Source organism: Aquarana catesbeiana, linkage group LG02 (assembly GCF_042186555.1).
Source record: "Aquarana catesbeiana isolate 2022-GZ linkage group LG02, ASM4218655v1, whole genome shotgun sequence".
Classification (NCBI taxonomy): domain Eukaryota; kingdom Metazoa; phylum Chordata; class Amphibia; order Anura; family Ranidae; genus Aquarana; species Aquarana catesbeiana.
In genome coordinates, this window is record NC_133325.1 from 687,240,965 (window position 1) to 687,265,981 (window position 25,017).

At 47.7% G+C, this 25,017-nt stretch overlaps 1 protein-coding gene across 3 annotated transcripts in view; it reads right to left on the bottom strand.

The window, feature by feature from the left end:
* Positions 1–24,746, bottom strand: part of BLTP2 (bridge-like lipid transfer protein family member 2) — a 187,460-nt gene extending 162,714 nt beyond the window's left edge. For all 3 annotated transcript variants that reach the window (XM_073616776.1, XM_073616775.1, XM_073616774.1), the window contains exon 1: positions 24,548–24,746. In XM_073616776.1, coding sequence (XP_073472877.1) covers positions 24,548–24,615 — 68 coding nt within the window. In that variant the 5' untranslated portion in view covers positions 24,616–24,746. The remainder of the gene's footprint in view (positions 1–24,547) is intronic.
* Positions 24,747–25,017: the final 271 nt, after the last annotated feature.

Here is a 25,017-nt window from a genome sequence, read left to right on the forward strand (position 1 = left end):
GGCAGCGATTGCAGAAAATAAACCCGACAGTCTGGTTGTACTAAAGTCGATCGATTGGCCTGCCCAAGGATGGTTCTGACTGGATCAATGCTCATGCTGTGTTGCAATCAAGCCCATTGTTGATAATTAGTAGCAGGGTGGATAAAAATCAATGATTATTTGATCAATTGATTTAAATACGATTTTTTTGATTTTTATTAAAATTTCTTTTAAAAAATGCTTTTGGAGTAAAAATCTATCTAAAAAGATAGTTTTCTATATAAGATACATTAACAATTTAGTTTATTCAGCGTGAAATGGAGCTTAGTTATGTAGCTGTATATTCTGCAATATTTGCATTTTGGTAAACTCACTCAATGAATCCAATGAATCCAAGCTCTGCAAGCTGAGATAACATGCACTTCATTATTATTATTATTATTATTATTATACGCGATTTATATAGCGCCAGCAGTTTACGCAGTGCTTTACAATGTATAGGGGGGACAACACAATTACAGTACAGTTCAATACAAAAAGGTACAGGAGGGCCCTGCTCATAGAGCTTACATTCTAAATGGAGGGGGTAGTGGTACAAAAGTTAATAGCTGCAGAGAATGATTTGATGGGGGTGACTTCATTGATGCAATCACACAATTTCACAGTAACCATGAGATAAAACAAAGTTCAGGAATATTGCTTTATCCCACTGTTTTACTAAACTATGTGCACTACAAACTGTATGACTGAATCGCTTCTGATATTGCTGTTTTACTAACCTGAAAGCTTATTATTATTATAACGAGGAAACCTTCATTTTGTTTGCAAATTTTAAAGATTCTAAATACTAGCAAGAATAAGTCCTTACATTTAGCCCGGTTTCACACATGTGCGGTGCGAATTGAAGCTCAGGTTTCACTGGGGAGATAAAAATCTCCTGTTCAACGGATTCATTGCGTTTTTGCTCAGGATTAGAGAGCAGGGAGAGGGGGAGGGAGGGGGGGGGGGGAGAGGGGGAGGTGTAGTGAGGAGAAAGAGAAAATCCATGTTCAGAACGCAATGCATCTGCGAATCAGATGCGTTCCCATAGGAGATAATAGGCTTGTAGTTCGCACCGCAATGCCCAAAAAACGCACACGTTTTTTGTGCAATGCGCAGTGCGAATGCAACGCACATATGTGAACCAGATACATTCATATGAATGTATTTTAAAATGTCCTGCGAATTAGATGCGGTGTAAGCCGCATCTAATTGGCATAGGTGTGAACCCAGGCTCAAAGAGCACCTGTCATTTCAGATCCATCATAGAAGCGCCTGTTAGGGGGCATCAACGCACCTGCTGCTGCCACGTTCCTCACCTTGTTGTGTCACTGCCACATCACCAGCTGTCCCATTGAATGGGACGGTTGGTGAGTCAACAGCGGGTCGGAGGGGGGAGCTGCTGCAGGATAGAGATGACAGTTGCTCTTTAACCGGTTCAATACAGGGCATTTTCACCCCCTTCCTTCCCAGGCCAATTTTTAGTTTTCAGCGCTGTCGCAATTTAAACTAAAATTGCGCAGTCATGCGACGTTGTACCCAAAAAAAATTGACGTCCTTTTTTTCCCCACAAATAGAGCTTTCTTTTGGTGGTATTTGATCACCTCTGCGGTTTTTATTTTTTGCGCTATAAACAAAAGAAGAGCGACAATTTTGAAAAAAAAACACAATATTTTTTACTTTTTGCTATAATAAATATCCCATTTAAAAAAAAAAAAAAAAAAATTTTTCCTCAGTTTCGGCCGATACGTATTCTTCTACATATTTTTGGTAAAAAAAAAAAAAATTGCAATAAGCGTATATTGATTGGTTTGCGCAAAAGTTATAGCGTCTACAAAATACGGTATAGATTGATGGCAATTTTTAAAAAAATTTTTTTTTTTTTTTTACTAGTAATAGCGGCGATCGCGATTTTTTTTCGTGACTGCGACATTATGGCGGACACATCGGACACTTTTGACACATTTTTGGGACCATTCAACATTTATACAGCGATCAATGCTATAAAATTGCATTGATTACTGTGTAAATGTGACAGGCAGTGAAGGGGTTAACCACTAGGGGGACACAAGGGGTTAAATATGTTTCCTAAGGGAGTGTTTCTAACTGTAGGGGGCAGGGACGTACAAGGGGAGGAGACCGATCAGTGTTCCGCTGTACTGGGAAAACAGATCGCTCTCCTCACAACTAACAGGTCCGGCCCGGTTAACGGGCAATCGCGGGTGCCCAGCGGACATCACGGCCGCGGGCATCACGCACCGGGTCCCGAGCAACGCGGCGGGCGCGCGCCCCCTAGATGGCCGGGAATCCCAGGCCGTCAAACGACGTCCACCCAGGATGGGAGATCCCATCTGTGGACGTCATATTACTATGGCTGGGTAGGGAAGTGGTTAAAAGTTGCGATTTAAAATCAACTTGATTTAAATCAAATCCACCCTGATTAGTAGTAATGTTAAAAAGGATGTAGAACGAGCTGGCACAGTAGTCAGTTCAACATGGTACAGGGCAAAGTGAATATAGGCCTTTGCTAAGGGTGCATGCACACTTACAAATGCACCTTGGCTGCAATTATATGGGAGAACCCCAGTGGGGGTTTTCCACGATTGGCTGCGAAAGGCAGCCCCACTGAATGCAATGGAAAGCTGCTGACTCCCTCACAGCTAAAACACGCCCACTCACATGTAATCACTTATGCTGCGATCATAAGGCAATTGATCAGCCCTGGATGCAGGAATATAAATCGCAGCCAGGGTGCACACCCTCATGCAGATCTGCAGCAAACATACCATAAGGAACCTATATGTGTAAAACAAACATGCAACTGGCTAAAACTGCAATTCATCTGTAAGGGCCAAATCACAGCATAGAATCGCAGTCTAGATGCGTTCCAGATGCTTTTCTACAGACGTGTATTTGGTGCATTCCAGTGCATTTTTCCCCCTCTGTTTTCTTATCCTTAAATAAGGACATGTGTGTGTTCCGGTGCGTTTTTAATGTGTTTTACAGCGTTCCAGTACAGTTTTTAATTCAGGAAAAAACGCACTGGACTGCATGTGGTGTGAACTGGCCCTAAAAAGAAAACCTATGTGGCTCACGGTCAAAGTTAGAAAAGCTATAAACAATAAGAAAAGAGCTTTTAAAAAATATAAAAATGAAGGAACACTAGTGTCATTTAAATGCTACAAAGAATTTAACAGAATATGTAAAAAGGAAATCAAGGGTGCAAAAATTCAAAATGAACGACAGATCGCAAAAAATAGTAGGACAAACCCCAAAAAATTCTTCAAATATATTAATAGTAAAAAGGTCAGGTCTGAGCATGTAGGCCCTTTACAAAATAATCTAGAGTGGGTGACTGGGGACAAGGAGAAGGCTAATTTATTAAATACTTTCTTCAGCTCTGTGTATACAAAAGAGCATGGGGAAGTTCATGTCCATAATGGGGGTGGTATTGACACAGCCCCCAATGATCCACAATGGCTCAAAAGGGATATGGTCCAGAATTATTTAGACAGAATAAAGGTGGATAAAGCACCTGGACCTGATGGCATCCACCCACGGATCCTAAAAGAATTGAGCTCTGTAATTTCAAAGCCATTGTATCTAATTTTTAGGGACTCATTAATGACGGGAACAGTGCCACTGGATTGGCGCAGGGCGAACTTGGTGCCTATATTTAAAAAGGGATCAAAGTCTTTACCAAGTAACTATAGACCTGTTAGTTTAACTTCTATAGTCGGGAAGATACTGGAGCGTTTAATAAAAGACCACATAGACAAGTTCTTGCTGGAAAAAAACATTTTAAGCAACAGACAGCATGGGTTCATGAAAGACAGAAGTTGTCAGACAAACCTGATTTCTTTTTATGAAGAGGTAAGTAAGACCTTGGACAGAGGGGTGGCGGTGGACGTGGTTTATTTGGATTTTGCAAAAGCGTTTGATACAGTTCCGCACACACGGCTCATGTGTAAGTTAAAGTCTACAGGCTTGGAAATATCAGTTTGTAAATGGATAGAAAACTGGCTAAAAGACAGAATTCAGAGAGTAGTGGTTAATGATTCTTACTCTGAATGGTCTAAGGTTATCAGTGGTGTACCCCAAGGTTCAGTGCTGGGACCCTTACTCTTTAATATCTTTATAAATGATATTGGGTCTGGGATCAAAAGTAACATTTCTGTCTTTGCAGATGACACTAAGCTATGCAGTGGAATAACGTCCTTACAGGATGTCTCCAATTTACAAGCCGACCTCAATGCACTGTCTAATTGGGCGACTATGTGGCAGATGAGGTTTAATGTTGAGAAATGTAAAGTTATGCACTTGGGGGCTAAGAATATGCATGCATCATACATGCTAGGGGGAGTACAACTGGGGGAATCTGTAGTGGAGAAGGATCTGGGGGTTTTGGTAGATCATAAGCTCAATAATAGCATGCAATGCCAAGCTGCGGTTTCCAAAGCGAGCAAAGTTCTTTCTTGTATTAAGAGAGGTATGGACTCCAGAGAGAGAGATATCATTTTGCCCCTGTTCAAATCATTAGTAAGACCTCATCTGGAATATGCAGTTCAGTTTTGGACACCAGTTCTCAAAAAGGATATCGGGGAACTGGAGAAAGTGCAGAGAAGGGCAACCAAACTGATAAGAGGCATGGGGGAGCTCAGCTATGAGGAAAGATTAGAGGAACTGAATTTGTTCACTCTTGAGAAGAGGAAAATAAGGGGGGATATGATCAACATGTTTAAATATATAAGGGGTCCATATAGTGAACTTGGTGTTAAGTTATTCACTTTACGGTCAACACAGAGGACAAGGGGGCACTCTTTACGACTGGAGGAAAAGAGATTTCATCTCCAAATACGGAAAGGTTTCTTCACAGTAAGAGCTGTGAAAATGTGGAATAGACTCCCTCCAGAGGTGGTTCTGGCCAGCTCAGTAGATTGCTTTAAGAAAGGCCTGGATACTTTCCTAAATGTACATAATATAACTGGGTACTGACAATTATAGGCAAAGTTGATCCAGGGAAAATCCGATTGCCTCTCTGGAATCAGGAAGGAATTTTTTCCCCTGCTGTAGCAAATTGGAGCATGCTCTGCTGGGGTTTTTTGCCTTCCTCTGGATCAACTGTGGGTATAGTATTGGGTATATTGGATTGTACGTTTTTTTTTTTTTTTTTTGTTTTTTTTTTTTTTTTTTATGGTTGGACTGGATGGACTTGTGTCTTTTTTCAACCTGACTAACTATGTAACTATGTAACTATGTAAAAGTTATCTATTAAAAAATTTGAAATGGAATGATTTAAAAAAATATATATTCATCAACTGTAAAGTGCACAGCAGCACAGAAATTCGCACATTTACTTCTGGTGAAAATGAGCAGAGTAATGAGGCAGCAAGTACAAGCTAAGTATGCTAGGCGTCAAGCTGATACAAAAAGTGTTAAAATGCAAAATTTGTAAGGAAAGCTGAAATACGCAGCCATCTATCAGAAAAGCCCCAGAACTTCACAGCTGTATTCAGCATGGCACTTCATAAATATGGTCAATACTGATCATTAGAAGGCTGATACACATACTGGAGTAAAAAAAAAAAAAAAAAAAAAAAAAGGAATGAAAACATCAGTCAATCTAATTCTGACTTTCTTGATACTTAAGGAAAATCAATCTAGGCACCTCATCGGGTATATACATTTATAATGTATTTGTCCTTCTCTCATGAAGAACTGGTATGTTGGCCATAGATCTGTTCTGCTACACAGTATAGATCTACACCCATCATCTTACACAATACTGAGCTGTGTGTCTAATGTTGACCAATGCTCTCAATGTACATCGCCTGCTGAGTTTACACAAGGTAGATCACTGTACAGTACTCAAGATATGAATGTAATTTATAGACTCTTAAAGGAGAAGTATAGCCAAAGCTATTTTAGCTATACTTCTCTTAATTCTGCGATCCGTTTTCAGCCAACAGCGGCCTGAGGCCCACTGTCAGCTGACGTCACAGAGCCGGTCCTGGTTCTGGAAAGATCCCAACCATATGATCGGGATCCACTCAGAAGCTTGGATCACCACCTGGCTCAGCGCCACAGCGATCCATCTAGAGCCTTAGCCAGCCCCTTCCATAGCCCAGCACTCCAATGAGCGCTGGAGAGGAGAGCAGAGAGCTGCTGACTAACAGTCACCTCTCTCCGCTCAGAGCAGAGGGGGAGAACCAAGTGATCAGCTGTCTTTGATTGCTCAGTTCTCACTACAGTGCTGGCGGGGGAAAGATCCACCCGAGCATAAATGTTTTTTGTTTTTAAAGCCATAATTCTCTTTCAAGTCCAGTACACACATACGGAAAGTCGGCCGTTTATGATCGTTCGTTTGGCTTATTTTATTGGCTAGAATATTAATTTATTCTGCCGATTAGAATGTATTAATGGTCCTCTCCTGAACGCGCTGGTGATGGGTTTTTCTTTTCAGCTAGTAAACGCTTCTCTTCTAAAACTCTTGTAAACACCTATGTGTTAATGGACACAAAGGTTAACATACAGTGGCATTTACAGGCTGAAAGATAAATGCCAAACACCTGTAAAAGCAGCATTTAATACTGCTCGGTGTGCAAGGGTTAGAAAAAAAGCCAAGGATAAATCCAAGGAAAACTCCAAGCTCGCTTATCGACCAGCCAGCGGACAACCAAATTGACCTGGATTGGTTGCAGTTCCAGACGTTCTGCCAGAAGGGTGAGCAGTGCGGGCTGACTGCTGGAGGACAAGTCTACGCTGCACAGAGGGATGCTTCATTACTAGCTGGACACCTGAATTTGGGTCTACATATGTGCCTGGTTTGCTTGCTACCGGCTGTGCTGCATAGAGGGATGCTTCATTGCTAACTGGACACCCGGATTTGGGTCTACATATGTGCCCGTTTTGCTTGCTATCTGGTAAGCACGAATTTTAAGTGGTGGAGGATCACTGTGAGGGGTGTTTAATTTCCTACCTTTTCACACTGGCTTCTATGAAAATTACTAGGGGATTCTTCCCATCTCCATAGAAGATTCTCTGGATTTCTGAGTTCATGGACTTTGCTATACATGATTTATTCATGATTTTGTGCACTCACGATTTCATGTATCTTGACCACTTTCCTTATATTTCAGTTCTTTTCATTTTACCCTGCATTAATTGAATTTATGCACTTACAAAATTTATGGTATAGCGCAGTTTTTTCCGTGTTTTCCTTCCAATGCGGCTTGCTGCAATGGCCAGTGGCTTCCTTTTTTGTATTATTGTTATATTGGTCAGGCAACGTACTGACGCCTTTGCAGCCATTGTGCTATGTGCTGGGTGTTCAGTGTCCCCCTTTAACCACTTAAGGACCAAGCTTCTTTTTGAGATGTGTTGTTTACAAGTTAAAAACAGTTTTTTTTTTTTTTGCTAGAAACTCACTTAGAACCCCCAAACATTATACATTTTTTTCTAACATCCTAGAGAATAAAATGGCGGTCGATGCAATACTTTATGTCACACCGTATTTGCGCAGCAGTCTTACAAATGCACTTTTTTTGGAAAAAATACACTTTTTTGAATTAAAAAAATAAGACAACAGTAAAGTTAGCCCAATTTTTTTTTTTATATTGTGAAGGATAATGTTACGCCAAGTAAACCGATACCCAACATGTCACGCATCAAAGTTGCACGCGCTCGTGGAATGGCAAAAAATTTTTACCCTTAAAAATCTCCATAGGAGACGTTCAAAAAATTCTACAGGTTGCATGTTTTAAGTTACAGAGGAGGTCTAAGACTAAAATTATTGCTCTCGCTCTACCGATCGCGGCAATACCTCACGTGTGGTTTGAACACAGTTTTCATATGCGGGCGCTACTCACGTATGCGTTCGCTTCTGCACGCGAGCCTGGCGGGAAGGGGCTCGTTTAAAAAATTTTTTTTTCTTATTTACTTTACCTTTTATATTTTTACATTGTTCTTTAAAAAAAAAAAAAAAAAAAGCTGTCACTTTTATTCCTCTTACAAAACATCCCTTGTAACAGAAAAAAAGCATGACAGGACCTCTTAAATATGAGTTCTGGGGTCAAAAAGACCTCAGATCTCATATTTACACTAAAATGCAATTAAAAAAAAAAATTTTTTAAAATGCCCTTCAAGAGCTATGGGCGGATGCAACGTTTTGACGTCGCTTCTGCCCTGCAATGGTATGGAGATGGGTGGGGGCCATCTTCCCCTCACTCGTCTCCATTCCCAACAAGGTACAACATCCGATCGCCTCTGCCGCCGGCTTCGGTAAGCGGCGGAGGGCACCGGAGCGCGGCGGGAGGGGGAGGGCCCATCTCCCGCCGCCAATAAAAGTGATCTCGCAGCGAATCCGCCACAGAGATCACCATTATCGGACTGCCGGCCGAAGAGCTAGCCGCTGCCATAACAAAGATATTCCTCTGTAAATTTAGGACATATATCTGCGTGCGGCGGTCCGTACGTGGTTAAGAAGGGGTGGGTTACCTTCAGTCCATCTGCCCTCCATCTATCCATCAGAATGCATGTGCTTTCATTGTGGAGTCACTCATAAGCTAGTGATAGGACTACAGATACCAGGTTGCCTTGGCGGGGCCAGTAGCTTACGCATGTATTTGCAAATGTGTGCAGACTAAACCCCTGTTTTTAACGCATACTGTTAGACAGGTCAATCTGGTTGTCCGCGGGCTGGTCAGTAAGGCCCCTTTCACACTGGGGCGGTTTGCAGGCGGTATTGCGCTAAAAATACCGCCTGCAAACCGCCACTAAACAGCCTCCGCTGTTTGTTCAGTGTGAAAGCCCGAGGGCTTTCACACTGAAGCAGTGCGCTGACAGGACGGTAAAAAAAGTCCTGCCAACCGCTTCTTTGGAGCGGTGAAGGAGCGGTGTATTCACCGCTCCTAAACTGCTCCTGCCCATTGAAATCAATGGGACAGCTCGGCTATACCGCGGCTATAGCCGCGCTGTACGAGCGGTTTTATCCATTTTTCGGCCGCCGGGGGTTAAAACTGCACCGCTAGCGGCCGAATACCGCCGCAAAAACGACGGTAAAACAGCGCTGTTTTACCGCCGACGCCCCCACCGCCCCAGTGTGAAAGGGGCCTTAGTGAGCCTGGAGTGAGTTTTCCTTGGATTTATCCTTGGCTCTTTTACTAACATATGTTTCCTTCCAATGGTGCTTGCTGCAATGGCCAGTTATAGGTGGGGGCAGTGGCTTCCTTTCTTGTATCAGTGTGCAAGAGGCCAAAGATTATACTGCAGCAGAAGGCAACCTGCCTTTACCCATTAGATGTGGCAGCATGGAATAAAGAGCTTTACAGTTCTGTCTCCAATTAGCAAACTATAGATAGCCTATGACAGCTTCTAATTCTTCCATGAGATCAGCACTGACTGAGAAGGCAGTACAATCCTAACACTACACCTATGGATGTGTACATTTGTGTCATTTATGAGACGAACATGGCGTGTACAAACACAAACACAGCAGACTAAGCGCCGGTGTGATACAAAGTTGGGCAGCGATACTTCTGAATTGGTTAGGGACTGGCAACAAATCTATCCATGTCCATTTGTGTCCGTTTCTAATGTGCGATGTGCATGCATATCAATGCTTTTCTTTTTTCTATTGGAAATCATAGTGGATGAAAAAGCAAAAAAAAAAAAAAAAAACAGGCATTACTCATTTTTACAAACGCAGCACATAGATGTGAACAGCCTCATTGGATTCAATTGCAGCCATTTGCTAAAATCATTTAAGTTCATTTTTTCTCCTCATTAATGTACACACAGCACCCTATATTGACGGAAAAACACAGAATTGTTGACATTTTTGCAGATTTATTAAAAAAAAAAAAAAAAAAAAAAAAAAACTGAAATATCACATGGTCTTAAGTATTCAGGCCCTTTGCTGTGACACTCATATATTTAACTCAGGTGCTGTCCATTTCTTCTGATCATCCTTGAGATGGTTCTACACCTTCATTTGAGTCCAGCTGTGTTTGATTATACTGATTGGACTTGATTAGGAAAGCCACACACCTGTCTATATATAACACCTTACAGCTCACAGTGCATGTCAGAGCAAATGAGAATCATGAGGTCAAAGGAACTGCCTGAAGAGCTCAGAGACAGAATTGTGGCAAGGCACAGATCTGGCCAAGGATACAAAAAAATTTCTGCTGCACTTAAGGTTCCTAAGAGCACAGTGGCCTCCATAATCCTTAAACTGAAGACGTTTGGGACAACCAGAACCCTTCCTAGAGCTGGCCGCCCAGCCAAACTGAGCTATCAGGGGAGAAGAGCCTTGGTGAGAGAGGTAAAGAACCCAAAAATCACTGTGGCTGAGCTCCAGAGATGCAGTCGGGAGATGGGAGAAAGTTGTAGAACATCAACCATCACTGCAGCCCTCCACCAGTCGGGGCTTTATGGCAGAGTGGCCCGACAGAAGCCTCTCCTCAGTGCAAGACACATGAAAGCCTGCATGGAGTTTGCTAAAAAATACCTGAAGGACTCCAAGATGGTGAGAAATAACATTCTCCGGTCTGATGAGACCAAGATAGAACTTTTTGGCCTTAATTCTAAGCGGTATGTGTGGAGAAAACCAGGCACTGCTCATCACCTGTCCAATACAGTCCCAACAGTGAAGCATGGTGGTGGCAGCATCATGCTGTGGAGGTGTTTTTCAGCTGCAGGGACAGGACGACTGGTTGCAATTGAGGGAAGGATAAATGCGGCCAAGCACATTATTATACTGGACGAAAACCTTCTCCAGAGTGCTCAGGACCTCAGACTGGGCCGAAGGTTTACCTTCCAACAAGACAATGACCCTAAGCACACAGCTAAAATAACGAAGGAGTGGCTTCACAACAACTCCGTGACTGTTCTTGAATGGCCCAGCCAAAGCCCTGACTTAAACCCAATTGAGCATCTCTGGAGAGACTTTAAAATGGCTGTCCACCAACGTTTACCATCCAACCTGACGGAACTGGAGAGGATCTGCAAGGAGGAATGGCAGAGGATCCCCAAATCCAGGTGTGAAAAACTTGTTGCATCTTCTCCAAAAAGACTCATGGCTGTATTAGATCAAAAGGGCGCTTCTACTAAATACTGAGCAAAGGGTCTGAATACTTAGAGCCATGTGATATTTCAGTTTTTCTTTTTTTAATAAATTTGCAAAAATGTCAACAATTCTGTGTTTTTCTGTCAATATGGGGTGCTGTGTGTACATTGAGGAAAAAAAATGAACTTAAATGATTTTAGCAAATGGCTGCAATATAACAAAGAGTGAACAATTTAAGGGGGTCTGAATACTTTCCGTCCCTACTGTATGCGAGCCTACTGACAAAGCTGGCAAAATGTAAACAATGCTTGCTAAAGCTGGCTCATACGCTGTATGATTTTCAGCAGGTTTAGCAGAAACCAGCCAAAACTCATAGTGTATGGTTAGCTTCGCTCAGCGGGTGGCACTGTCAGCTGCTTTCCACCCATAGCCTCTCAAATAAAAATTTAAAGGAGCCAGGCGCAAAGTTTTTGTCCAAAAAGGGACTGTAACCAAATCAGATGCAGCCGCTGTTTGGGTATTTTGCAGCCAGTGGGAGATTCATCAATCCGCACTGTAAAGTAGGCTGAACAAAAAGAAACTATCAGTGTATAGCCAACTTAAACCACACAACTATAGTAATACATACTATATGGGGTAAATTCACTAAGAGTTAAATAACGGTTAATAAAATGCAATAGAATACTGCATGCTGTAACAATTGTGCAAGTGTTCAATTCATTAAGAATTTTGCGTTAAATACCGAATGCGGTATTTGTTCGATTTAGCGGTAATTTGAGCTGGTTGCCAAGGAGCAGGCCAGGAAGCTGGCAGCCGAGTCCTTAACAAAGGATGACTAATCAGCTGTTAGTTTTCCCCGCTGACAGCTGAACAAAAAAAAAAAAACACACAGCGCGTGCGAATGGGTAAAGGTAGCCCCCCGACTGCAGACCTCCCACAACCACCGCCCAGGGTTGTGGGGATGAGGCTCATGCTGCCATCAACATGGGGACAGGGTGCTTGGCCCCTCACTTTTCCTGACCTGCCAGGCTGCATGCTTAGATAAGGGTCTGATATGGATTTTGGGGGGGGGCACGTCATTTTTTTTTTCTATTTTGGCATGGGGGACTGGTATGGACTGGGGGGACTGACTCCACACTCTTGTTTTTTTTAGTTTCCTCATTTTTAATTGTCAGCTTTTTTTCTTTACATTCAGGTATCAGCTGATGAGTCATCCCTTGTTAAGGACGTGGTCACCGGCTTCCCGCCCCGCTCCTTAGCAACCAGCTTTTTGGCAAAAAACAGCGTGGGGGTCCCCTTGATCTCTACACAGTTTTTTGACAAATACTGCATGCAATACTGCCAGCAAAAGCCTGGTGGTAGATATAGCATGCTTTTATATTCTCTGGTGCATTTGTGAATTGGACTTAAGGCCCCTTTCACACGTGCGGACCGTATGTCCGTATTTCATCCATCCGTTTTTGGATGAAATACTGACATACATGCATCCCTATGGGATAGCGGGTGTCAGCAGATGTACATCCGCTGACACCCGATGTTGTCCGCCTCCGCTCTCGTCCGATTCTGCGGACGGAAGAAAATCCTATTTTTCTATCCGTCTGCAGAGCGGATCGGAGGAACACGGACAGACGGTCCGTGTTCTTCCGATCCCCCATAGGGGAGAGCGGAGATCTGACAGGGCGGTCCCTGCACAGTGTGCGGGTCCCGCCCTGTCATCTGCCTGCTCAGCTGGGGAAAGCGGAGCGATCCCCGCTGAGCAGCGGATAAACACGGGGCGGATCAACACGGATCCGTCCCGTGTGAAAGGGGCCCAAGAGCTTTTTATGCGATACTTACAGGCTCATTATTCTTTTTTGCAGTAAATACCGCATGATCCTTATTTTTTTTATTAGGAATTGGACTTTATTTACAGCATACGATCATTTATGCAAATGAGTAATATGATACCCTTATCGCATGTGGAAAAATTTTGTGAATCCGACCCCTATATCCTGCAGAAAACAGCTTGTTACTAATCAGCAAGAGTAGACTTGTACAGGAGGAACACTGATCAGTATGAACTGCTTGTACAGGTTTTCAAATTCTACCAGTGCCAAGATGTGAGACAAAACACATTTGACAAGTACACTTCACGTGTGGATGTGTAAGGCCTCAGGGTGTTTATACGGCTGTTTTTAGCAGTTTCAGACTTTTTGCAGCTTAAAAACGCCTCTCTATGTTATTCTATGGCCTCATGCACACACAGGCTTTTAGGAGCTGTACGTGGCATAGGCGTTTTCAAGCTGTACAAAAAAATCTGTGGCCCATTCTGAGGACCGGTGTTACCGCTGTAAAAACGTCTGATGCTGCTAAAAGCTACTAAACATTGCTTAACGCTGGATACAGCCACGTTAAACCTCGTCAAGCGATTTTTTTTCTTTTACATGTCAAAATCAATGGTTTCCTATGAGAGCCCATTGATTTGAATAGAAGTTGCACCAGATGTCGGATTATAATGATCCGACCTGTGGTCTGAGGATCTTGAAGAGGAACCCTCACCAAAATTAAAAGAAAAACTGGCTGTGGATCTCCCCCCCCCCCCCCAAAAGCATACCAGACCCTTCAGTTTCCCCCAAAATCCATATTAGAACCTTATCCGAGCACGCAGCCTGGCAGATCAGGAAAGGGGTTGATGTTGATGAGGACAAGGGCCTCTTCCTGACAACCCTGGCTGGTGGTTGTCGGGGTCTGCGGGCAGGGGGGGGCTTGTCGGAATCTGGAAGCCCCCTTTAAGAAGGGGGCCCCCAGATCCCGACCCCCAACCCTATGTGAATGAGTATGGGGTACATTGTACCCCTGCCCATTCACCCAAAAAAAAGAAGACAGCGGAGAGAGGAGAACCGGCAGTGTAAGACATCAGCAGAGAGAGAAGAAGAACCGGAGGATGAAGACATCGCCGGAGCTGCTTTAATAAATTACTTTGTGAAAAAAACCTGTGTACTGTTTATTTTTTACATTGTTTTTTGGGTGAATGGGTAGGGGTAAAATGTACCCCATACTCCTTCACATAGGGTGGGGGTCAGGATCTGGGGGCCCCCTTCTTAAAGGGGGCTTCCAGATTCTGATAACCCCCCCCACCCACAGACCCCGACAACCACCAGCCAGGGTTTCCTCATCAACATGGGGACAAGGTGTTTTGGGGTGGGGGGCGCAGGGCCCCACCTGCCCCAAAGCACCCAACCCACCATGTTGAGGGCATGTGGCCTGGTATGGTCCAGGAGGGGGGGGGGGGCGCTCGTCCCCCCCCTTTCCTGACCTGCCGGGCTGCGTGCTCGGACGAGGGTCTGGTATGGATTTTAGGGGGAACCCCAAGCGAAGGGTCTTGTATACTCTTGGGAGGAGACCCCATGCCTGTTTTTTTTTTTTTATTTTGGCAAAGGTTCCCCTTCAAAATCATCAGCACACAAGCAGCACCGCAAGTCGGATCATTGTGATCAGACTTCTGGTGTGACTTCTATTCAAACCAATGGGCACTCATAGGGAACCAATGATTTTGAATAGAGGGAGAGAAACGCTGCTAAAAGCTAGCGCAGCTAAATGTTTATTAATACCAATGCAAAAAGCTACTAAAAGCACGTTTTTTTACAGCCACTTTTTCCTGGCATTGGTAGTGGCTTTGCAGCTCGTTTTTTCTAACGCCCTGTGTGCATGAGGCCTAATCATGCCTTATGTATGTGGAGCGATAAAGGTCAGAGTGTCTCAATGTTGTGGTGCTGGCAGTGTAGTACCTGGCACATGGCATGCCTTGTGGTGCAGTGAAAAAAAACACCAGTAGCAAATAAATGAAAAAAAAAAAAAATTGACAAATTTGTCAAATGCAAACAATTACTTCGAAAGCAAGACGCTTATGGCCCCTCTTACATGGGTGTTCTGGCTCCATTTTTAAACCCTCTTTTTGCAGATGGAAAATGGACAGTAATGTATTCTAATGGGCGTGTGGATGTGTACTGACCATATGTACACATTCATGCCAGTTTAGGTCCATGATTAGAAATGCAATTTATATTCATGAAATGTCACTTTATGAATGAATATGTAAAATTTAATTGAAGATATATAAAGCAATGAATTGGTTAAACTTGTGTGTGTGTGATTTATAAGGAAGGACCATCACTCCTGTGTTTATTCTTGAGAAAGATTGTCTTTCCAATCACAACTCCTTGAAAGTGACATCACATTGAGCACTATAGCAGCTTTGTACCCTCCTACTACTACCTGTAAGGAGATCAGCAGCCGGGGCTGCCAAGGGGTTTGTCCTACTCCTCTGTTTAGATCACACTAGACATCTGTCAATAGGACATACTGTATCTATTCAGGGGACATTCAACAGCTATACCACATATCACAAAATCTGATAAGTGAGTGAGCATTACCATTTCTTTCACTCTCTACATGCCTTTTCCATTTTTATGCAGGCACACTGATCTAAACGTGTCATCAATGTGCGTCGCAACAAAAAAGTCTTCATACCATGTTTCCCAGAAAATAGGCCTGGGTCTTATATTAAGGCTCTCTGCCCCGGTCCGGGCACTGCAGGGGGGGGGGGGGGGCTGAGATCCCCCGCCGACAGCTGGGAGAAGATGAGGAGAGCAGCGGGCGGTCAGCTGAGCGGCGCTGTATCAAAGGTATTTGGCACAATTAGATTACAGAAACACGCACACTACTTATATAATATTGTAATAGAGTGGATTCTAGGATTTTACAAGCATTTTAAACTAGGGCTTATTTTCAGGGTAGGGCTTATATTGCAGCCCTCATGGAAAATAACAGTAGGTCTTATTTTCAGGGTAGGTCTTATTTTCAGGGAAACACTTTACTTCCCTGTCCAACAGTCCTGCACTGGTGCCAGCATCTTCTTCTGATCGTTAGGGTTCAGGCCTCTTCATTGGCTGGCAGGGGATGACGTCACTCCTGTGTAAGCGCAGGAGGCAGTCATCCTGACACTCGAAGACCAGCCTGGCACTGTAAACTGAGCTACACATAAACTGAGCTGCACATGTGCAGCTCGGTTTACTGTGCCAGAGGAAACGGAGAGTAAGTTGCTAGGGGAATTTTACAGCAGAAGAGAGTACATGTCTCTTCTAAAAGGCTGCCGGTGTTCTGCCGAGAAAGTTCCGCTCGACGGATTAGTTCCCCCCTCTACTGCGCATGCGCAGTAGAAGCCGGCGGAAATAGCCGAAGCGGAACAGCTGAAAATCAGCTGTACACGGCGCCTGTAAGAGGGCCCCTCGCGGGCTCGCTTCGCTCGCCACGCTTCGGGCACGGCCTCGCTGCGCTCGGCACTTTTAGATTCCCCCTCTAGGTCCACTTGGATAGTGGGGAAGGAACCTGGACCCAGAGCGCAGACGCCGTGTACAGCTGATTGAAGCGTTTGAGCTTCGGCTATCTCTGGCGGCCGACAGTAGTACGTACTGCGCATGCGCTGCGCCTGCGCAGTACAGGGGGGAACCTATCCGCCGAAGGAACTTATTCGGCAAGACACCGGCACGCGGTTTATTACAGTGGGACTTCAGTTCCTCTTTAGGTCTGTATATGAAATAGAAAGTGAAAGTCAAAGATGCATTTAATTACAGAGAGGGTCATGTATAGGAGGCATCCATCTTGTGGTCTGGAAAAGTGTGGAAAGGTGTCAATATGAAGTGCTCTACTTGGTCAGCAAAAAATGTTTAGGCAAGTGGTGCGTGCCAAAGTAGCTTCTACATGAATGACAGGACCCAAGGTTTCCCAGCAGAACATATCCTAAAGCAGGGGTAGGCAACTTTAAAGAGGTGATCTTCTTGAACAACATGGGAGAAGTCAAAGATTACCGGACACAGTGTCGCCTCCTCACACCTGATTTAAACCTCTAATTGCCGCACTACCGTGTTGCAATCACAGGCATTGCACGGCAATCATGGGTTTAAATCGGGTGGTGAGGAGGCAACATATCGGCTCCTCATCACCTGCAAACACTCTTATTACTTTTCAGAGGAGCAGCAGTGCCTGCTGCACTTGTGAATGAGCCCTTAGTTGCATTTGGCAGCGGCACCCTTAGGGCTCTTTCACACGTAAAGTTGGGGGGGTGGAAAAACCCTGAGGCAGCAGCAAAAGGTGTACACATGCCACAGCAGGAATTAAGCCCCCTGTTGCTTTGGTGGGTGCCACCACCTGCCAGTCATGACCCATTCAAGTAAATGGGGCCACTCTGCAAGCGCCTCGCGACTGCATGCTACTACGGAGTCCAAGGGGTTAAAGCAGGTGCTGAGAAAGCAACAAAATGCGCCTGCTTTAACCCCTTGTTTGCTGTACTGCACAAGGTTGCAGGGCACTTGCAGAGTGACCTCATTCACTTGAATGGGTCATGCTTGGCAGTTGCTACACCCACCAACCATAATTCCTGCTGCGGCGTGTGTACCCTCCTGGCCACTGCAGCTAAAAAGGGGGGCTGTTGAGGCGGGGGGTGATAAAAACACGTATTAACTGAGGGTTTTTACCCCCCCCCCCCAACTGCAAATGAACCCTTACTGCTCTGAGCCCCCCTATAAGGCTGCTTTCACACTGATGTGCTGCGGTTTACCTGCACCGTGGGTGCAGCGCAGTGCATCTGCAGCTTTCCTTGGTTAGCTAAGCTTAGCCATTGACTTTTATTATATCCTGCAGGTGTGGTGCACTTTCTGAAAGTGCACCAAAACTCCAGCATTCAGAAAGTGCACCAAACCTGCAGGATATAACAGAAGTCTATGACTAAGCACAGTGAACCCGCATGAAAGCTGCAGGTACACTGCACCCATGGTGTGGGTAAACTGCAGTACATCAGTGTGAAAGCAGCCCTATACTATTATGCCCAGTGTATTGCTTCACACTGACCTGAAGATCTCTTCGTTCGTGCTGCTGCACCAATCTAGAGATCGCTACTCAGGATAAGAGGTGGAGTACAGTTGGCATCACTCTGCATGGGACAGAAGCCGGCACTACAGAGGAGGCATCAACTTCTGCGGCTCTTGCTTCCTACTACAGCTCCAACTTTACAAGTAGTCCCTCTGCATTGCACTCCATTTGATGCTCTGGGATGGCATGTCAGCAAGCCCAGACCGCGATCTTCCAGTCACCTGTCCGCAATCTAATGGTTGCTGACCGTCGTCCTAAAGCATCACACTGCTTCTACCAGCTTTTGCCTTCTTCCCATACTCCATCCTGGTGCCACCTCTTCTCCTGGTAAGTGATGCACACCCACCCGTCTATCCACATGATGTAAAAGAAGCCGTGATTCATCAGACCAGGCCATCTTCTTCCATTGCTCTGTGGTCCAGTTTTTATATTTGTGTGCCCATTGTAGGTGCTTTTAGCTGTGGATACGGGTCCACAGCCAAAAGACCTATTTTGTCTGCTTTCAACACATCAACTTTAGAGACAACTTGTTATCTAATATATCCCACTGACTTTTAGATGCCATTACAGCAAGACAAATCAAAGTTATTAACTTATTCAATCAGTGGTCATAAAGTTCTGGCTGATCAGTGTCTATACATACATACACACTGTGCCGATGATGGCCGTGTGAAAGGAGCATAAGGCATACAATTATTTCCTGCATAAGATAAGTTGCTCCCCAGCAAGAGAAGACTTGTACGGAGGGACACAGCTCAATATGAACTTCAGCTGCCTGTATATCTTTTACATCATATTAACATCAACCTGAAAATATACCTTCTACAGCAGTGCAAGCCCATGAGGCCACATGCCCACTGTGGGTTTAGCCACCATGCATCCTATCCTGACATTTTTGTGCACCCAGGAGGTACGGGCACAGTATCCAGTCCATCTGCCTGCAGCATAAAATCTATGGAAGGGCGAATAATAATGCAACTTAACTCTGTACTGTGATACTGGAGATTAGCGCTTTATTGCTTTAGGGACGTATGCTCAGAAATGGAATATTCTGGGTTTTGGGCATATGTCCATGAACGCATAGGGCCCTAAACGTGGGTACCACTTGGTATGGCATCCAGCCACAGCATATTTCAGCCTGCCATAGACTTTGAGGGGATGGATGCTGCAACTGTGCCACCCGGGTGAACAAAAACAGGATTGGATGCGCACACAATGAAACCACCCAGTATATATGTGGCCGAATATGTATTTAGAGTGGTCAGAGTACCAGTTTCTCAGTGTTATGGCGACAGGCAGTACACCCCCCCACACACTATGGCATGCTGGTGGTGCATTCACCTGCAGTACACACAGATCAATATCAACTGCGTGTGAATATTTTATATCAAATCTATGACAGAACATACATCAACATTTAAGCATGTGATATGTATGTGGCGTAGGGATGGTACCATTGTGTTAGAGTTGGCAGTCTGCCAGGCAGTGTCCCTCCTGTGGCATTGTCTGAATCAATCGCCCAGCAGTATCAAGAAACATACAAAGATCTACACCAAACCTGCCCAATGCAGACAATAATCCTAGGTGAGTCTTACGGCGCACCTAGATCTCCGGCAGAAGAAAACCAATTGCTACCTGATCCAGCATATGATGAGATCTGTACGGGGGGGCTTCTGCGCAGCATGAGATATGTACTAAGGAGGGGGTGCACACAATGAGCACTCTACTGGGAGGAAGGCACACTAGAAATACACATGAAATCTGTGCTAGAAGGAGAAATACAATTAAATCTGTAATGGGGGGGGGTTATGTACTGGAGAGACACACCATGAGATTTGTACAGGGATGGAGGGGGTACAAATGATATCTGTACTGGGGGAGACACGCAATGAGATCTGTACCGGGGGAGGGGGGGTACATGAGATCTGCACCGGGGGGAGTATACATGAGATCTGCACCGGGGAGAGGGGGGGTACATGAGATCTGCACTGGGGAGAGGGTACATGAGATCTGCACTGGGGAGAGAGGAGGGGGGTACATGAGATCTGCACTGGGGAGAGAGGGGGGTACATGAGATCTGCACTGGGGAGAGAGGGGGGTACATGAGATCTGCACTGGGGAGAGAGGGGGGTACATGAGATCTGCACTGGGGAGAGAGGGGGGTACATGAGATCTGCACTGGGGAGAGGGGGGGGTACATGAGATCTGCACTGGGGAGAGGGGGGGGTACATGAGATCTGCACTGGGGAGAGGGGGGGGTACATGAGATCTGCACTGGGGAGAGAGGGGGGGTACATGAGATCTGCACTGAGGAAAGGGGGAGGGGGGTACATGAGATCTGCACTGGGGAGAGAGGGGGGGTACATGAGATCTGCACTGGGGAGAGAGGGGGGGTACATGAGATCTGCACTGGGGAGAGAGGGGGGGTACATGAGATCTGCACTGGGGAGAGAGGGGGGGGGTACATGAGATCTGCACTGGGGAGAGAGGGGGGGGGTACATGAGATCTGCACTGGGGAGAGGGGGGTACATGAGATCTGCACTGGGGAGAGGGGGGTACATGAGATCTGCACTGGGGAGAGGGGGGTACATGAGATCTGCACTGGGGAGAGGGGGGTACATGAGATCTGCACTGGGGAAAAGGGGGGGGGTACATGAGATCTGCACTGGGGAGAGAGGGGGGGTACATGAGATCTGCACTGGGGAGAGAGGGGGGGTACATGAGATCTGCACTGGGGAGAGGGGGGGTACATGAGATCTGCACTGGGGAGAGAGGGGGGGTACATGAGATCTGCACTGGGGAGAGAGGGGGGGTACATGAGATCTGCACTGGGGAGAGAGGGGGGGGTACATGAGATCTGCACTGGGGAGAGGGGGGTACATGAGATCTGCACTGGGGAAAAGGGGGGGGGTACATGAGATCTGCACTGGGGAGAGAGGGGGGGGTACATGAGATCTGCACTGGGGAGAGAGGGGGGGGTACATGAGATCTGCACTGGGGAGAGAGGGGGGGGTACATGAGATCTGCACTGGGGAGAGAGGGGGGGGTACATGAGATCTGCACTGGGGAGAGAGGGGGGGTACATGAGATCTGCACTGGGGAGAGAGGGGGGGTACATGAGATCTGCACTGGGGAGAGAGGGGGGGGGGGTACATGAGATCCGCACTGGGGAGAGGGGGGGTACATGAGATCTGCACTGGGGAGAGGGGGGGGTACATGAGATCTGCACTGGGGAGAGAGGGGGGGTACATGAGATCTGCACTGAGGAAAGGGGGAGGGGGGTACATGAGATCTGCACTGGGGAGAGAGGGGGGGTACATGAGATCTGCACTGGGGAGAGGGGGGGTACATGAGATCTGCACTGGGGAGAGAGGGGGGGTACATGAGATCTGCACTGGGGAGAGAGGGGGGGTACATGAGATCTGCACTGGGGAGAGAGGGGGGGTACATGAGATCTGCACTGGGGAGAGAGGGGGGGGGTACATGAGATCTGCACTGGGGAGAGGGGGGTACATGAGATCTGCACTGGGGAGAGGGGGGTACATGAGATCTGCACTGGGGAAAAGGGGGGGGGGTACATGAGATCTGCACTGGGGAGAGAGGGGGGGGTACATGAGATCTGCACTGGGGAGAGAGGGGGGGTACATGAGATCTGCACTGGGGAGAGGGGGGGTACATGAGATCTGCACTGGGGAGAGAGGGGGGGTACATGAGATCTGCACTGGGGAGAGAGGGGGGGTACATGAGATCTGCACTGGGGAGAGAGGGGGGGGTACATGAGATCTGCACTGGGGAGAGGGGGGTACATGAGATCTGCACTGGGGAAAAGGGGGGGGGTACATGAGATCTGCACTGGGGAGAGAGGGGGGGGTACATGAGATCTGCACTGGGGAGAGAGGGGGGGGTACATGAGATCTGCACTGGGGAGAGAGGGGGGGGTACATGAGATCTGCACTGGGGAGAGAGGGGGGGGTACATGAGATCTGCACTGGGGAGAGAGGGGGGGGTACATGAGATCTGCACTGGGGAGAGAGGGGGGGTACATGAGATCTGCACTGGGGAGAGAGGGGGGGTACATGAGATCTGCACTGGGGAGAGAGGGGGGGTACATGAGATCCGCACTGGGGAGAGAGGGGGGGGGTACATGAGATCTGCACTGGGGAGAGAGGGGGGTACATGAGATCTGCACTGGGGAGAGAGGGGGGTACATGAGATCTGCACTGGGGAGAGAGGGGGGGGGTACATGAGATCTGCACTGGGGAGAGAGGGGGGGGTACATGAGATCTGCACTGGGGGGGTACATGAGATCTGCACTGGGGAGAGGGTACATGAGATCTGCACTGGGGAGAGGGTACATGAGATCTGCACTGGGGAGAGGGTACATGAGATCTGCACTGGGGAGAGAGGAGGGGGGTACATGAGATCTGCACTGGGGAGAGAGGAGGGGGGTACATGAGATCTGCACTGGGGAGAGAGGAGGGGGGTACATGAGATCTGCACTGGGGAGAGAGGGGGGGGGTACATGAGATCTGCACTGGGGAGAGAGGGGGGGGTACACGAGATCTGCACTGGGGAGAGGGGGGGTACATGAGATCTGCACTGGGGAGAGAGGGGGTACATGAGATCTGCACTGGGGAGAGAGGGGGGTACATGAGATCTGCACTGGGGAGAGAGGGGGGTACATGAGATCTGAACTGGGGAGAGGGGGGGTACATGAGATCTGCACTGGGGAGAGGGGGGGTACATGAGATCTGCACTGGGGAGAGAGGGGGGTACATGAGATCTGCACTGGGGAGATAGGGGGGTACATGAGATCTGCACTGGGGAGAGGGTACATGAGATCTGCACTGGGGAGAGAGGAGGGGGGTACATGAGATCTGCACTGGGGAGAGAGGAGGGGGGTACATGAGATCTGCACTGGGGAGAGAGGAGGGGGGTACATGAGATCTGCACTGGGGAGAGAGGGGGGGTACATGAGATCTGCACTGGGGAGAGAGGGGGGGTACATGAGATCTGCACTGGGGAGAGAGGGGGGTACATGAGATCTGCACTGGGGAGAGAGGGGGGGGTACATGAGATCTGCACTGGGGAGAGAGGGGGGTACATGAGATCTGCACTGGGGAGAGAGGGGGGTACATGAGATCTGCACTGGGGAGAGAGGGGGGTACATGAGATCTGCACTGGGGAGAGAGGGGGGTACATGAGATCTGCACTGGGGAGAGAGGGGGGGTACATGAGATCTGCACTGGGGAGAGAGGGGGGGGTACATGAGATCTGCACTGGGGAGAGAGGGGGGGGTACATGAGATCTGCACTGGGGAGAGAGGGGGGGGTACATGAGATCTGCACTGGGGAGAGAGGGGGGGGTACATGAGATCTGCACTGGGGAGAGAGGGGGGGTACATGAGATCTGCACTGGGGAGAGAGGGCGGGGTACATGAGATCTGCACTGGGGAGAGAGGGGGGGTACATGAGATCTGCACTGGGGAGAGAGGGGGGGGTACATGAGATCTGCACTGGGGAGAGAGGGGGGGGTACATGAGATCTGCACTGGGGAGAGAGGGGGGGGTACATGAGATCTGCACTGGGGAGAGAGGGGGGGTACATGAGATCTGCACTGGGGAGTGAGGGGGGGGTACATGAGATCTGCACTGGGGAGTGAGGGGGGGTACATGAGATCTGCACTGGGGAGAGAGGGGGGGGTACATGAGATCTGCACTGGGGAGAGAGGGGGGGGGTACATGAGATCTGCACTGGGGAGAGAGGGGGGGTACATGAGATCTGCACTGGGGAGAGAGGGGGGGTACATGAGATCTGCACTGGGGAGAGAGGGGGGGTACATGAGATCTGCACTGGGGAGAGAGGGGGGGTACATGAGATCTGCACTGGGGAGAGAGGGGGGGTACATGAGATCTGCACTGGGGAGAGAGGGGGGGTACATGAGATCTGCACTGGGGAGAGAGGGGGGGTACATGAGATCTGCACTGGGGAGAGAGGGGGGTACATGAGATCTGCACTGGGGAGAGAGGGGGGGTACATGAGATCTGCACTGGGGAGAGAGGGGGGTACATGAGATCTGCACTGGGGAGAGAGGGGGGTACATGAGATCTGCACTGGGGAGAGAGGGGGGGTACATGAGATCTGCACTGGGGAGAGAGGGGGGGTACATGAGATCTGCACTGGGGAGAGAGGGGGGGTACATGAGATCTGCACTGGGGAGAGAGGGGGGGTACATGAGATCTGCACTGGGGAGAGAGGGGGGTACATGAGATCTGCACTGGGGAGAGATTGGGGTACATGAGATCTGCACTGGGGAGAGAGGGGGGTACATGAGATCTGCACTGGGGAAGCACAGGACAGGTACTCCGGTAACTGCGCGCTGCCTGTCTCCCTCGCAGTATATCAGGACCCCGGTAACACTCGGCCCATACATGCCGGTGCTCGGTGTCCTGATACCAGGCGGTCTCCAGTGACAGCTCAGCGCCACGTCTGACAGCTCCACCTTGCACACAGCCCCAGGCTGGCTCCGAGGCCGCTCTCTCCCCCGGCACTCACCTTCCCAGGAGAACGGCGACCACCACCAGCAGCAACACTGCCAGGAGCAGAGCGGAGACCATGGGCATAGTGCCTACCCGGGGAGCCGGGCTACCGACACCGGCCGATCGGTGCCTGCCCTATTCACAGAGCTCTGTGAGAGCATAGAGATCCCTCCTCCTCCGGGGAGGAGAGCCGCTGTCCGGGAACAGGAAGTGAGGGGCGGTGGGTGTGTTCTACTGGAAGTCCCGGATACTTCCCTTCCAATACATGGGGGTCCCCCGGGACACAAGCAAGAAGATCGGAACTTCTATAGGACTGGAGGAGACAAGAATTACATGACAGTCGAGACGAATAGCCATGGCCGGATAATATAACAAACATCACAATGTTAGGGCCACAAAAGAGAGACGTGGCCCCATGTCACACCCTTGTTTTTAAATAAATTCTATTCCTAATAGAGCTCTATGGTGTCTGTAGAGTTGTGTGGT